This window comes from Taudactylus pleione, unplaced genomic scaffold (assembly GCF_031769625.1).
Source record: "Taudactylus pleione unplaced genomic scaffold, aTauple2 ptg000397bl, whole genome shotgun sequence".
NCBI lineage: Eukaryota > Metazoa > Chordata > Amphibia > Anura > Myobatrachidae > Taudactylus > Taudactylus pleione.
The window spans coordinates 234,340-249,358 of NW_028284799.1; the positions used below are offsets into that span (position 1 = coordinate 234,340).

Below are 15,019 nucleotides of genomic sequence, written 5' to 3' on the forward strand. Positions count from 1 at the left end.
AGATAGTATCATCAAATAAAATCTCAGAGGATCCTTCTTACTCCAGAGGTTCGTCACTCCCTCCTGTGGTGGTTGAGAAAGGATCATCTGAACAAAGGGCGCCCATTCTGGATTCCAAATTGCCGCTTCTCACCACAGACACCAGTCTTCGCAGATGGGGAGCAGTGACATGTCATCACACCTTTCGGGGAAGGTGGACAAATCAGGAAAGTCATCTGCCAATAAACCTTCTAGAATTGCGAGCATGTACAAAGCACTTGTCTTGGCACAGGACCTGCTCCAGTGCGACAACAGGGGCCAACCTAAATCATAAGGGAGGCACAGGAAGTTACGCAGCCATGAAAGAAGTGACAAGGGTTCTGATTTGGGCAGAACGTCATCTTCCAGCTATCCCGGCAATATTCATACTGGGAGTACTCGTTTGGGAAGCAGACTTCCTAAGTTGCCAGGACATACACGCCAGAGAGTGGTCTCTCCATCTGGGAGTGTTTCAGCACCTGGTAAAGAAATGGGGTCTACCAGAAATAGATCTCATGGCGGCACGTCACTACCACAAGGTACCCAGGTACGGGTCCAGGTCCAGAGACCCATCAGCAGACTTCGTGGGTGCACTGACAGTAGGATGGGACTTCAAGCTGGCGTATCTTTCCTCCGATTTCCCTCCCAAAAGTTCTCAGGAAATTCAAGCAGGACGGCGGAACAGTATAATTGGTAGCTCCGGCTTGTCCCAGACGTCACTGGTTCACCGACATACGGAATCTATCCATAGACAGTCCGTATCCTCTTCTTCTATGGCAGGATCTGCTAATGCAGGGTCCCTGCCACTATCAGGATTTATCTCGTCTGGCTTTTACAGCATGGCTCTTGAATCTTCCATCTTAAGAGCAAAAGGTTTTTCCAGTTCTGTAATTAAGACAATGCATAGGGCAGGAAAGCCTGCCTCTGCCCGCAGCTAATGGAGTGTTTGGGATTCTTTTGGTCAGTGGTGTGCCCACAGAAAGTATGATCCTATGGTGTTCGGGATTTCCAGGATACTGGCTTTTCTCCAGGCTGGATTAGACCTTGGTCTACGTCTGGCTACATTGAGAGTACAGGTTTCTGCACACTCAGGGGTAAATTTACTAAAGTGAGAGTTTTTAGAAGTGAGTTTTAGAGGAGATGTTGCCCATAGCAACCAATCAAATTCTAGCTATTATCTTCTAGAAGGTGCTAGTTAAATGTTAATTGAATCTGATTGGTTACTATGGGCAACATCTCTTCTAAAACTCGCTTTTAAAAACTCTCACTTTAGTAAATTTACCCCTCAGTCTGGTTCCAAAGAAAGATTGCTTCTTTGCCAGATATTAGAATTTTATTTTCAGGGAGTTGTGCCTTTCAGCCTCCTTTTTGTTTTACCGGTTGCACCGTGGGAGTGGTCTTTTGGTTCTTAAGGGGCTACAGGTTTCCACTTTTGAACCGCTGGACTCTGTAGACTTGAAATGGTTGACAGCGAAGACACCTTTTCTTCTCGTTATCTCTTCTGCACGCAGTCTCTCTGATTTGGCAGCACTTTCTTGTTGCTCTCCATTTTTGATTTTTCACCAGGATAAAGCTGTTCTTCATATAATGGAGGGTTGCCGTCTTAAGGTAGTTTCCCATTTTCATGTGAATGAAGAAATTGTTGTTCCAGCTTTTCAGGCTCCAGATATTTCTATAGGTGAAGCCTCCCTGGATGTAGTTCGTGCTCCATATCTATGTGGAGCGTACAAACTTTGTTAGAAAATCAGATGCTCTTTTTGTATTATATGGTTTTCACAAACGAGGATGGCCAGCTAATAAGCAGACTCTGGCGAGACGGCTAATGACTATCTCTCAGGTGTACACACAGGCTGATCTCCCTGTCCCAAGCACGGTGACAGCACATTCTACTCGGTCTGTAGGGCCATTGTGGGCATTTAGCCGTGGTGCCTCTGCTGAACAATTGTGCAAGGCAGCTACGTGGTCTAATGTACACACTTTTCTTAGGTTCTATGCCTTTGATACTTTTGCCTCTCAGGATACTTCCTTTGGGCGACGAGTTCTCTTTTCTGCTCAGGAGCGTCCCCCACCCTAGGGAAACTGCTTTAGGATATTCCCATGGTATCCTTGTGGATCCCTATGGACCCTGAAGAAGAAAATTAGAGTTATGGTAGTCTTCCCTTGATAACTCTATTTTTTTTTTTTTTTTTTGAGGTCCATTGGGTCCACAGGGCACCTATCCTGATGCACCTGGCTGCATGGGTAATTTTTTATTTCGGTCACAGGTTCCTTCATTTTTTGCAAGAGATTTTTTGGTGTACGATTGCTCTTCCTTCTCCTCTGAAGGCCTATGGCTAGGGGCGGGGTATATATGGAGGAGGACCCAAGGCATCCTGGGAGCTGAAGCTTTAACTGTTTGGTGCCTGGTCTCCAACCATAATATTCCCCATGGTATCCCTGTGAACCCTATGGTACCTCTCATTTTATAGTGTGTCCTTGATAAATGCTGTTTTTAAGCTGATTGGTTCTATGGGCAATTTCTCCACTGGTCCATTTCTCCATTCTTTTCACAGCTTGGTACATCAGCCCCTTTATAATATACATACTGAAAATTAAAAATTTTATTTTTTTGTGTGTAGGTTTTTCAGGTACGGAAAGTATTAGGAGCTCATACTGGGAAAATATTTGCAATGAAAGTACTAAAAAAGGTAACCATTACTATACCATTAATTATCTCCTTTTTTTATTTTTTTTTTATATTACGGACTTCGTAAGAATAACGAGATTTGCATAGCGAGGAGCATGCAGTATTATGAAATGTCTAATTTTACAATTGTATATTATATATTTTATAAAGTAAAAGTAGCAGCACCATATTGTAGTAGTTGTCTGTCTGGGAGGGAAGAAAAGTCGGTTGGGTTCTGCAGATAAAGATTTGAATAAGAGCGAAAGTGAAAACAGGTGTTGGGTTATACAGATAGAGATGTGAGTGGACTTGTATAGATAGTGAAAGGGGGTGTGAAGGAAAGATGTGTAGAGTTATACAGATAGAGAGGTGAGTGGCGGGAGTGAAGGAAAGGTGTGCGTGGGGTGCTACATATAGAAATAAGAGTGGAGGAGGTTTAAACAGATGGAAATGTGAGTGGGGTCCAGAGTGAAGGAAAGGTATGTGGATACTACAGGTAAATATGCGAGAGGGCCGGTGAAGAATAGGCGTGTGGTTACTACAGGTAAAGAGGGGTTGTGAAGAAAATGTGTGTTTGCAGGGGGGGGTTATACAGATAGAGATGTAAAGGGGTGGTGAAGAACAGTTGTGGGGTAGTTATACAAATAGAGATGTTATGGGGAGGGAGTGAAGAAAAGGTGAGTGGTGTTATACAAATCGAGATGTAATGGGGGAGAGAAGGTGTGCAGGGTTATACAGAGAGATGTTTTGGGGAGTGAAGAAAAGGTGTGGGGGAGTTATACGTATAGAGGGTATGTAGTTATGAGACTGGCGGCCGTCTCAATACCGGTGCTGAAATCCCGACAAGGGACTTAAGATAGACGTCGAAATACCGACTCCTATCTTAAGTTGGACGCCGGAACACAGACGGACGGCTGCCCGAACAAAGGTAAGCCGTCCTGTTGGCCGGGGAAGGGGTTAGGTTTAGGGCAGTTAGCATCCCTAGGGGGGAGGGTTAGGGTCAGGCACCACTGTGGGGGGGTGGGGGGTTAGGCACGAAGGAAGAGGGGGTTAGGTTTAGGCACTAACTGGGATGGTGCGGGGTGGGGAGCATTAGTGTTAGGCTACCTGAAGGCAGGGTTAGGGGAGAAGGGGGGAGGGTAAGTATACTTACCCAACTCCTGTCTCGATTCCAACCATCGGGATGCAGCTGTCGGTATTGTGACAGTAGGCATCCCATCAGCCGGCATTACATACCGATCCCGTATAGAGATGTAATGGGGAGTGAGAAAAAGGTCTGGGGGGGGGGTTATACGTATAGAGATGTAATGGGGGGGGGGGGAAAGGTGTGGGGGGTTATACAGAGAGATGTAATGGGTGGTGAAAAAAAGGTATGTGGGTGGGTTTATGCAGAGTGATGTAATGGGGAGTGAAAAACAGGTGTGTGGGGTTATATATATATATATATATATATATATAATGTGTGTAATGGGGGAGGGAGCGAAGCAAAGGTGTGTGGAGTTATAGAGATAGAGATGTAATGGGGGAGAAAAGGTGTTGGGGGGGGTTATATGGAGAGATGTAATGGGGGGTTATACACCTAGAGATGTAATGGGGTGTGAAGAAAAGGTGTGGGTTTATACAGATAGGGAAGTGAGAGGGTGGTTGACAATCTAAAGGGGAGATGTTCGAGCCTTCTAAAAGGAGGTTGACCACAGCAGCCAATTAGCTTCTACCTGTCGTTTATCAACTACATTCTATGAAATAATAGGTAGAAGCTGATTGGTTGCTCTGGGAAACCTCTACTCTTTAGAAGGCTTTTTACAAGTCCTAAGTTTTTAAGTTCTTCTGGAATGCAGTCATTTGAGGCTAGAATAAAACATTCTCCTTATACACAGGTAATACAGTGTATTACTGACATCCTCATGTGGTAGCATTTTTTTTTGTAATGACTAGATGTACTTGATATGAATACTAAACTGAAAATACACTACTAGTGTTGCCCATTTATTTCCTTTTATAGATGACAGACATTTGTGAAGCTTTCTAGAAAAAAATGAAGTACTGTAGATGGCAATATAAGCAGTTAATTAGGTTTATGCCAACTGCTATACATTGCAACATTTCCGGATACTTTCTTTATTCTTTTACCATGATTGTCAGCCATTTGTTTTATATGATTTACCCAATATCACTTAGTATTTCCAATCTGAGTGTTAATTATTTTTTTCTGCTCTGTTCTCAGCAGTCATATCTTGCCTTTGACAACTGCCACTTAATTTGCGATCCCCTATAAATATGGTATAGAACCATGTCCGTGCTAAAATTATTTTATATTCACTGTGGAGGCTGCAGCTTAGGTTAAAGGGCGTTTAGAAAACCAATTTTTCATGCCTTATTTAGACAGTGTCTTCAGTCTGGTCTCAGTTAAATGTGCTTGCCTTTCAGAATTGCTTCTCTCCTAAATGTTCGATAATATGAATATTGCAGTGGTAGCCATCATTTAAAAGTTCAAGATGTTTTTGCATATTTTAATGAAAGCAGACATTTATTTTTATTTTTTTATTTTTTTTTGTTTCCTAGGCCATGATTGTGAGAAACGCGAAAGACACAGCACACACAAAAGCAGAGCGTAATATCCTAGAAGAAGTGAAACATCCTTTTATTGTAGACTTGATTTATGCCTTTCAAACTGGTGGAAAACTCTACCTCATTCTGGAGTACCTTAGTGGTCAGTCCCCCATATAATGCAGCATGTTTAATGCTATTTACGTTATTCCTACATACCTTTATTTCTTTTAGTTTGGCACTAAATTGACAGTATAAATCCTGTAGTCTTACAACTGCAAGGTATAGGGACAAACCAAAATTGTATGTACTGCAATATCACACAGACAATAATTGTATTACTATTCTATAAACTGCAAATCAGTCACACGACGTGTTGATTTTAGGTTATAATTTCCCTTTTATGGGCACATATAATAAGAATGCTAGGTAGGTTTTTTTTCTAACAACTCTTTGTAATTTACCACTCCCTCATTTCCAGTTTCCTGAGATAAATTATGCGATTGATTTATATTGTCTTCTGTGATTTACTTTTAACTTTTTTTTCCTTGTTAAACCCAGGCGGAGAACTTTTCATGCAGTTGGAAAGAGAAGGAATATTTATGGAGGATACAGCTTGGTGAGTAAACATTTTCACTTTACTTTTCTGTTTTAAATTAAAGTTCTGTTCTTCGCCTCATCTCTTGTTTTTCTATAAGGAATTTATTCTAACTTTGCACAAAGATTTGCTTGCAACTGTTGTGTAATGATTTTTTTTATGCTTGGTGGCATGTGGAAATGTATAATTTATATTAAAAATAGCAATATACTAAAATCAAGTTCATTACCATGATAAATGCCGGTTTCAAGTCCCGAATTCAATTAGCCACAGGTCTCCTTTAACGCAGGTTACCAGGGGTCAGAACACAGGCGTGTCTTTTTCCTATTCAATTAGAAATCTGCATTAAGTTAACGTGGGTCTCAGTAGCGATAAGCAGCTTTTTCAGGATAAACTGCTTATCATGCAACTTTATACTTATCACGCCATCCTATGAGCCGTGGTTTTTCGCGGTTTCGAATTTTGACATGCTTTTTTCGCAAATTAGTTTTCACCACCTCTTGAGCAGGGGAAAAGTTGGGGAAAATCCTATTTCATGGTAAAAAAGTTGGGTCTTGGTTCACAACCACTGACACACCCTCCTTAATGACTAATTAGGCAAAATATTTTTTTCATTGGCTTAATTTGGCCACTAATTACCTCATTTTTGGGGTGAAAAAGTATAAAGTACTGGACAATGGTTTAATTGACGTGGGATTGGTATATGGGGGTGCTATATGAATGGGACAGGTGTTTATAAGATTGCAGGTGGGTGCTAGAGGCATATTTTTAAGGTTTTTTTTTTTAACTGTCTTTAAATGACACATATATACTGTATAGGCTTTTTTTATGCACCCCCCAATTTAAAAAGCACATTTATTTGGCAAAAAACACTTACTTTCTATCATTATTTGACTGTTTCAGAAATATGCATAAACCAGATATGACTCCATTTAAGAACCCCAAATAATTTTATTAGGGCCACTAAAAAACTTCTATACTGTTATTATATATCACTTTGCCTTTTTGGGGGTACATGCAGATATGCCCATTTCCACGTATATTTATTGCGGTAACACCGGGAAGAATTTTTGCATGAAGGCAGCATCGCGACTTTTGGAAGTGAATTGCGTGAAAACGGGTGCGCACATAGATGTGATAAGAGAAAACTTAGCGCCTGAAAAGATTATTGCATTTTCACAGCTAATTGAATTCCCCCCTTGGTGGCATTTAAATAGCCTAATTTGAGCAATAATAATGTAATTTTCTGTTAAAAGCTCAACAAAGGTTGGAATTATATGGGGCATGCATTTTGGGGTGTTTGTATAGATGGGAAATTAGTTTTTGAACTTTCACATGGGAGTTACAAGTGTTTTTTCCCAATATTGAATCGCATTATGGACTTTTTTTCTGCACCCCAAAATAATTTAAAACAGGGATGGCCAAAGCGTTGGCCACAATCTGCTGGCAGATCGCGGCTACTGAATTTCCCGTAGTTCAGATACTGGTAAAAGTTTAGGGAGTAATGATATTGCACTCTGTATTAAATATAATTGGACAGTGTATGATTTAGGTCAACAGCACAGAATTTTTGCAATATAAACTGTCGTGACCCTGTCTTGTGTATGAATTGATCAATCCATGTGGTGCGTTTCTTAAAAGCCTGTGTGGATTAAGGAATTGATACATGGGGGCAGGGCCATCAAGCCCTCCGTAGCAATCTCAGCCTTTTAACCTGTACTTGTCTTTAAATGGTTCATATATGAAGATTTTGGGTTTGGTTGTCTTTGCAGTCCTATTTCATTTTAGTGGTATTATACATTGGTAGAAATAGAATAGGTTATATATGTTTTGAAATACTATGCGGACGATTCAATTGTTAGCGCCAGCCGCTGATTGTTCCGGGCTCCCGATGGAGCAATTCAGTTGTTGCTCTATTTGGGAGTGAATAGGCCCTGGCATTTCTGATTGCCCCCTCCAGGAGAGGTGAGCAGAAATGTGCAAAAAGTCCAATGTTTGGGCGCCCCATCCTGGGCTTGAGGCAGGTTTAGACACTATAAACCCGGTTAAATTTGGCGAGACAAGCGCGATAATTAATGGGTGCCCAAAAACAATTGAATTGCTACATTGGGTGCCCATTATTTGTGGCGCCCAAAACAATTGAATCGCCCCTGTATGTCTAGACTACATTTTTGTTTTTTTTCTCTATTTTTCTATTAATAATCTGTTTATTTTTTTAGCTTTTACCTGGCTGAAATATCAATGGCTTTGGGACACTTGCATCAGAAAGGAATTATTTACCGTGATTTGAAACCGGAAAACATTATGCTAAATCATCAAGGTGGAAATGAATTGTGATTTTATTTAATTTAAAATGTCAACAGTTCAATTTGGTCCTTCTGTTAATTTCATACTTAATTGTGGCAGCAAATGTTGAGCTAAAATGCTTATTTCCTAAAACATTTTTAGAAATGTAGATATTTAACTTAATAGAACACAGAGGAATGGTCCTCAACGTACCCTGGTACCCTATCAGCCACATTAAATTACAGCGTCAAATTACCTTGCCCGGGGCTATCCAAAGTAAGTGAAAATACATAGGTCCGCGACTTTACATGGGTCCTATGTGTTTTCATGAGAAAAACAAAGTTTTTGGACTTAAAAAACTGGGTTTAATGGGATACCACAAAAAAAAATTAGCCGAAAAACATTGTGTCTAAAAAATTTTCTCTACTAATAGTATACCGGCCATAGTGTTTCAGTTCTTGTAAACTGTATAAATTCTTCAGAGGTAGGAATCATGTGGCACTTCAGCTGCTGTGAAACTACACTTCCCAGCATGCCCTGTCAATTTTATTATTGGGGAATACTAAAAGGTGTGACATGACATGCTGGGATCTGCAGTTCCACAGGAGCTGCCTAAATCTGAACAACCAAGTTCTTATATAGCATAATTAACTGCTAAATATATCTGTTTTTAAGAAAAAAGTCACTATTAAGTGTTTTAACTTTTTAAATGAAATTAACTGATGGCAGTCAATGGCAGATTCCCTTTTCCACCATTTGTTATGTATTAGGTTTTTATTGTTTGCCAATAATATTCACATGCCTCAATTTGTAGTACAGAAGAAGCTGAATCTATTCAATCTTTTACCATCCTCTTATTTTGTCCTCCGTTTATTACCTGTGTTTCCTGGTGTTGCACCACAGCAAAAACTTAATGCTTTAAATGCACATGTACAAAGATCGAGTAAAAAGTGTATGGTTTCCATTGCTGAATATATATTGGCTGCTGGTACACTGCATATCCACCCAACAATGTCATAAAAACGTACTTTTTATGTATATAATACTTCTTCTCCTTCTCCTTCTTCTTCTCCTTCTTCTCCTCCTCCTTCTTCTCCTCCTCCTTCTTCTTCTCCTCCTTCTTCTTCTCCTCCTCCTCCTTCTTCTTCTCCTCCTCCTCCTTCTTCTTCTCCTCCTCCTTCTTCTTCTTCTTCTCCTCCTTCTTCTTCTCCTCCTTCTTCTTCTCCTCCTTCTTCTCCTTCTCCTCCTTCTCCTCCTCCTCCTCCTCCTCCTCCTCCTCCTCCCCCCCCCTCCTCCTCCCCCCCAAGTGTTATGCAGGACCTTACAAAGTACATAAACAATTTGACAAGTGACTTACAGTACAATACAATATAGGACAAGGACATGGATAATATACATTGCTACATTAGTGACCATAACACCTAGATATGCAACTGAGCATAAGCAACCAGGTGTTAGGTAAGAATTAGAGGTCCTGCTCGTAAGAGCTTACATTCTAAAGGGGAGGGGCAGACAAACAGGTGTGTCACAGATGGGGTAAACAGGTAGGAAGGAGCATGTTGCAGCAAGTTAGGATGGGAGATGGAAGGCTTTGACGAAGTAGTGGTTCTTGAGAGCCCGTTCTTATGTGCCTGAGGGGCAATGTTACATAGCTCCTACATAAAATGTGTTACTCAGCTTTGTATATGTACCACAGTTGATTGAATAATGCATAATAATATCATATTTTTATTTTGGCAATGCTCTCTGTAGCTAGGTGACTGCATTGCGTCTTTTGTAAATTAGGATATATTTTCCGAATCTGTAACATTTTAAATAAGCTAAAAATGCATGGTATTCAGTACTTGCAATTATAACTAGTTCTCTAAAGTGGGGTCATTGCAGCATGGGCGTCTGTGTAAATAGAGAGATCATTGATCTCTATGACAAATGCAGTTTCATGATAGACAGTGAATGCGATAAGCAGACTTCTGGTTGGTGAAGTGCCCTGTAAATGCTCAGTATGTGTTTGCCTTCCATTTTCAGTCATCTGTTTTCACAGTTGTTCTAGCTGCTATGACCACACATCAATTCATGTGCTTGCGAGTCCACTTTCATCAGTAGCATCTTTAATGCTAATTCTGTTATGTGATTTGAGGCAAATAGGTCATACACACAAACACAGGAGTTATCTCTCTGAAGCTGTGCTTCTAAAAGCTAACCTAGGTTATTTTCATTTACATACCAAGTTAGGTGTATTTGTTAAAGGATAACTCCACCTAAAAATACCAGCATAACATTTTTTTTAGTTCATTCCATTAAGACCTGAGACCACTTGGTTTCATGGACCTCATTATGTATAGTGGCCTCACTACTTGCTTATTAGAGGACTTTGTATCTGTACCTAACTTGGCTGATTTCATCTCCAGCTCTCCAGTATCTCCAACAGGTCATTTTTTTTTTTAACTTCCTTAACCACTTAACTGGCTAATATTTTTTCCCCAAAAACACTCAGAAATTCAGTTTTTTTTATGATTGTATTAGGTCAAGAACATCTATTTAGAACTCATCTAACATGATTTTATTAGGAAAGGGGGGGGGGGGAAAGTGTGCGTGTGTGTATATATATATTGCCTTGCAAAAGTATTCACCCCCCTTGGCTTTTTACCTTTTTTGTCACATTACAACCTGTATTTTTATTTATTTTTTTCAATCTGTATTTTATGTGATGGATCTGCACAAAATAGTCTAATTTGGTGAAGTAAAATGAGAAAAATATATATAAAAAAGAATCTTTATAAATAAAATTCAGAAAATTGGCATGTGCATATGTAATCGCCCCCTTTGCTATGAAGCCCCTCAAAAGTTCTGGTGCAACCAATTACCTTCAGAAGTCACATAATTAGTGAAATGAAGTCCACCTGTGTGAAACCTAAGGCTGGGTATACACGTAAAGATTTTCTGTCCAACCATCCAACTAGTTCATTGGTTGGAATGCAAATCTGGTAACGTATGGGAGTAACTGATGATCAGTAATTTGCTCCTAAATGCCAGAAAACCGGTGAAAATGGTTGTTCAGACAATTTTGTTAAATGTTTGATCTAAACAATTTGTTCAAACAACAGTTTTTATCCATTTTTCGGCGTTTGGGAGCAAATTGCTGATTGGCATTTGCTTCATACCTTACCAGATTTTCATTCCAACCAATCAACTACAGTAGTTGGATGGCTGGACAGAAAATCTTTACGTATGTATGCACCATTAGTGTCACATGATCTGTCAGTATAAACACACCTTTTCTGAAAGGTCCCAGAGGCTGCAACACCACTAAGCAAGAGGTATCACACCATGAAGACCAAGGAGTTCTCAACAACTTTGTCCCCAACTTGTTTGGAGAAGTACAATTCTGGGTTGGGTTATAAAAACATATCCAAATCTTTGATGATCCCCCGGAACACCATCAAATCCATCATCATCAAATGAAAAGAACATGGTACCACAACAAACCTGCCAAGAGAGGACCACCCACCAAAACTCACAGACCCGGCAAGGAGGGCATTAATCAGAGAGGCAGCACAGAGACCAAACGTAGCCCTGAAGGAGCTGCAGAGTTCCACAGCAGAGACTGGTGTATCTGTGCATGTGACCACAAAAAGCCGTACACTCCATAGAGCTGGGCTTTATGGAAGAGTGGCCAGAAAAAAAACATTACTTAGTGATAAAAATAAGAAGATACAATTTGAGTTTGCCAAAAGGCATGTGGGCGACTCCTCAGTTGTATGAAGGAAGGTGCTCTGGTCAGATGAGACTAAAATTTAACTTTTCGGCCACCAAGGAAAACGCTGTGTCTGGCGCAAACCCAACACATCCCATCACCCCAAGAATACCATCCCCACAGTGAAACATGGTGGTGGCAGCATCATGCTGTGGGGATGTTTTTCAGCAGCAGGGACTGGGAAACTGATTTGAGTCGAGGGAAAGATGGATGGTGCTAAATACAGGGATATTCTTGAGCAAAACCTGTTTCAGTCTGCCTGTGATTTGAGACTGGGACGGAGGTTCACCTTGAAGCAGGACGATGACCCGAAGCATACTGGTAAAGCAACACTCGAATGGTTTAAGGGGAAACATTTAAATGTGTTGGAATGGCCTAGTCAAAGCCCAGATCTCAATCCAATTGAGAATCTGTGGTCAGACTTGAAGATTGCTGTTCACAAGTGGAAACCATCCAACATGAAGGAGCTGGAGCAGTTTTGCTTTGAGGAATGGGCAAAAATCCCAGGGGCAAGATGTGGCAAGCTCATAGAGACTTATCCAAAGCGACTTGCAGCTGTAATTTCCGGAAAAGGTGGCTCGACAAAGTACTGACTTTAGGGGGATGAATAGTTATGCACGCTGAGGTTTTCTGTTATGTTGTCCTAAATGTTGTTTGATTCACAATATAAAAAAAACACAACTTCACAGTTGTAGGCATGTTCTGTGAATGAAATGATGCACACGTTCAAATAATCCATTTTACCCCAAGGTTGTGAGGCAACAAAACATTAAAATAGGCAAAAGGGGGTGAATACTTTTAGAAGGCACTGTATAAACACACGCGCTGTTGATTACTCACCAGCTTAGTTTATTTTATGCCTCTGGTGTAAAGGAGTGCGCTAGTATCAAGATTAAGTAAATTGTGTTTTTTTGCAAACAACTTTTAACAGCATTAAGAGCAAAAAAAACCACACGCTTGTTGGTTGGGACATGTAAAGGAGGTACTTAGCAGAGCTAGTGCAGTTGACACCCTTGTTATCATTGAGCATCCCCCCAGTTGTCCACAATGTGCCTCTCAATTAGTTCACGCACCTCCCTAGCCATTAGCTGAGTGTCATACATGAGATAGGAGAGGGACCGGGATAGGCAGGTACCGTCTCCTGTAATGAGGACAATGGTGTGAGGCACCAACTCCTTTAATATTCAAAAACTCAATAGCCATGTTCGAAAAAATTAGAAACCCTAAAACAAGCAAGTGGAGTATCCAAATGGACAAAACCTAGTCAGTGTTAAGGGGTCTATACATTTGCGGTGGTGAATTACTTATCACTATAGATCGCATCAGTTCATTGCTATCTATAGCTTAGATAAGGAGCAATTCACTTATACTTACCTATCCTGCGAAGTAATGTATCCATGAGTCCACCGATGTAGTCTTCTCCAGTCCTCTGCTTGCGGTTCGGCTGTCCCCTTCTGTGCATGCGACGGCTGCCGGGTCACCTTATTGCGGCATGTGGGGCAGTGCGAAGGAGAAGCTGAAGGTAGCAGGCACTGCGAGGGGGGAGCACGGGAAGTGCGCGTAAGCAGCGGGCACTGTAGAGATGAGTGATTCGGTTTTACCGCTCTTCTCTAGTTAAGAGGCGGTGACCCGGCATATGCATACGTCGGGTCACACCTGACACAGCGGGGGGCACCAGCAGTTAATAGGTGGCTTCCTGGCATATGCACCTTACTATGGCAGGGGTAGGGCAGAGGGAGGGGGCACTGTAGCCGCAGGCACCCTGGAGGAGGTGACCTGGCCTTGGGCTCCTCTCATTGGCTGCTGGAGGCGGGAGAGCAGGGAGAAGGCAGAGAGACAGCTGTCTTTCCTGCTTTTCTCCTTACAGGAGGCTCTTTAAAGCCATCCTGAGAGAGCAAATGCATTTGCAGAAGCGAAACGGAAAGCTGTGCTTTCCGTGCTTCTATAAATCGCTCTCCCCATACTAGTGTATGGGGAAGCGATCCTGACACAAAGCTGAAGCACCGCTTTTTCTTCACGGTAACCCCTTTTGTGAATAGAAGGCAGCGGTGAAAAGCCTTGTTGTCACTGATAAAGGGCTTTTCACTACTCCATGAATAGACCCCTTAGTCCTTAGTAGTGGCGACGCCAGAGGTGGAGCTGCAGCACAGTCCAATATTGAAATAGGGGAGCCACGCCAACGGTCACCCCAACTGCTGCCAAACATCACTGACAGTTGATGTGGCTCCCCTATTTGAATATTGGACTGTGCTGCAGCTCCACCCCTGGAGCCGCTACTCGACCTAGACAATGAGCTTACAGTCCTACAGCACTTGGGACATGGGCAGCTTGTGAAGCAGTGGAATCGCAGTGGGACTCCCCTCCTCCTTCATCCCCCTTCTGTGCTTCATCCTGGTCGTCTTCCTCCCCCGCCGCTGCATGCTGCAGCAGTGTTAAAGCATCTCCCCCCACTGTCCATTCCCCAGTGGCATTTGTAAGTGCTTAATTAACTGTTTACTTTAAACAGTTAATTAATAAAATTAAAGCACTTACAAGTGCTAACGGGGAACAGACAGGGGAGACGCTTCACGCTGCAGCAGCATGCAGAGGTAGGGTTAATATTGAAAAATTTTAGTTTGAATATAAATATTATTAAACACTTACTGCTGCTGTTCTGCATGCTGCGCATGCGCTGCTTCTGTGATTGGAAGCAGCATATGCACATCCTGCATAACAGCAGTGTTAAAGCAGGAGCAGGCAGGGAAAAGTATCTATTTTCCAAAAAGCTACCATCGCAAAAATTACACCTTTTCGGAAGAGATGCTTATGGGGAGGAGGAATGATGAATTCACACGGTAATTAGGTAAAACTGCAAGTTCTAAACCTAATCTCCAAATAATTTTATGTAATGATGAATAGACCCCTAGTCTTTTCATTAAATCAAAGTAATCTTATTCCAGTACCAAATGACAAGATAGAACATGAACTTCAAATCAAATCATCAGAAACTTTGAAAGGGTCATCAAGTCTTGCTCTCAGCACTGCCATCATATAAATCAAGAGCCGTGGGGGATCTTCTAAAGAGTTCCACCAAGGTGTCACAACATTAGAGTTTGGAACCATTTATTGAATATGAAAAGAAGGTCTCATCTGCACAATTGAAAGTGGTTTT

General features: G+C 41.4%; 1 protein-coding gene across 2 annotated transcripts in view; it reads left to right on the forward strand.

Annotated features, from left to right (window-relative positions):
- LOC148506703 (ribosomal protein S6 kinase beta-1) overlaps positions 1-15,019 on the forward strand; it is an 81,370-nt gene that overhangs the window by 38,251 nt on the left and 28,100 nt on the right. For both annotated transcript variants that reach the window (XM_088446344.1, XM_088446343.1), the window contains exons 4-7: positions 2,637-2,705; positions 5,246-5,393; positions 5,792-5,849; positions 8,048-8,148. In XM_088446344.1, the coding sequence (XP_088302470.1) occupies positions 2,637-2,705; positions 5,246-5,393; positions 5,792-5,849; positions 8,048-8,148 (376 nt within the window). The remainder of the gene's footprint in view (positions 1-2,636; positions 2,706-5,245; positions 5,394-5,791; positions 5,850-8,047; positions 8,149-15,019) is intronic.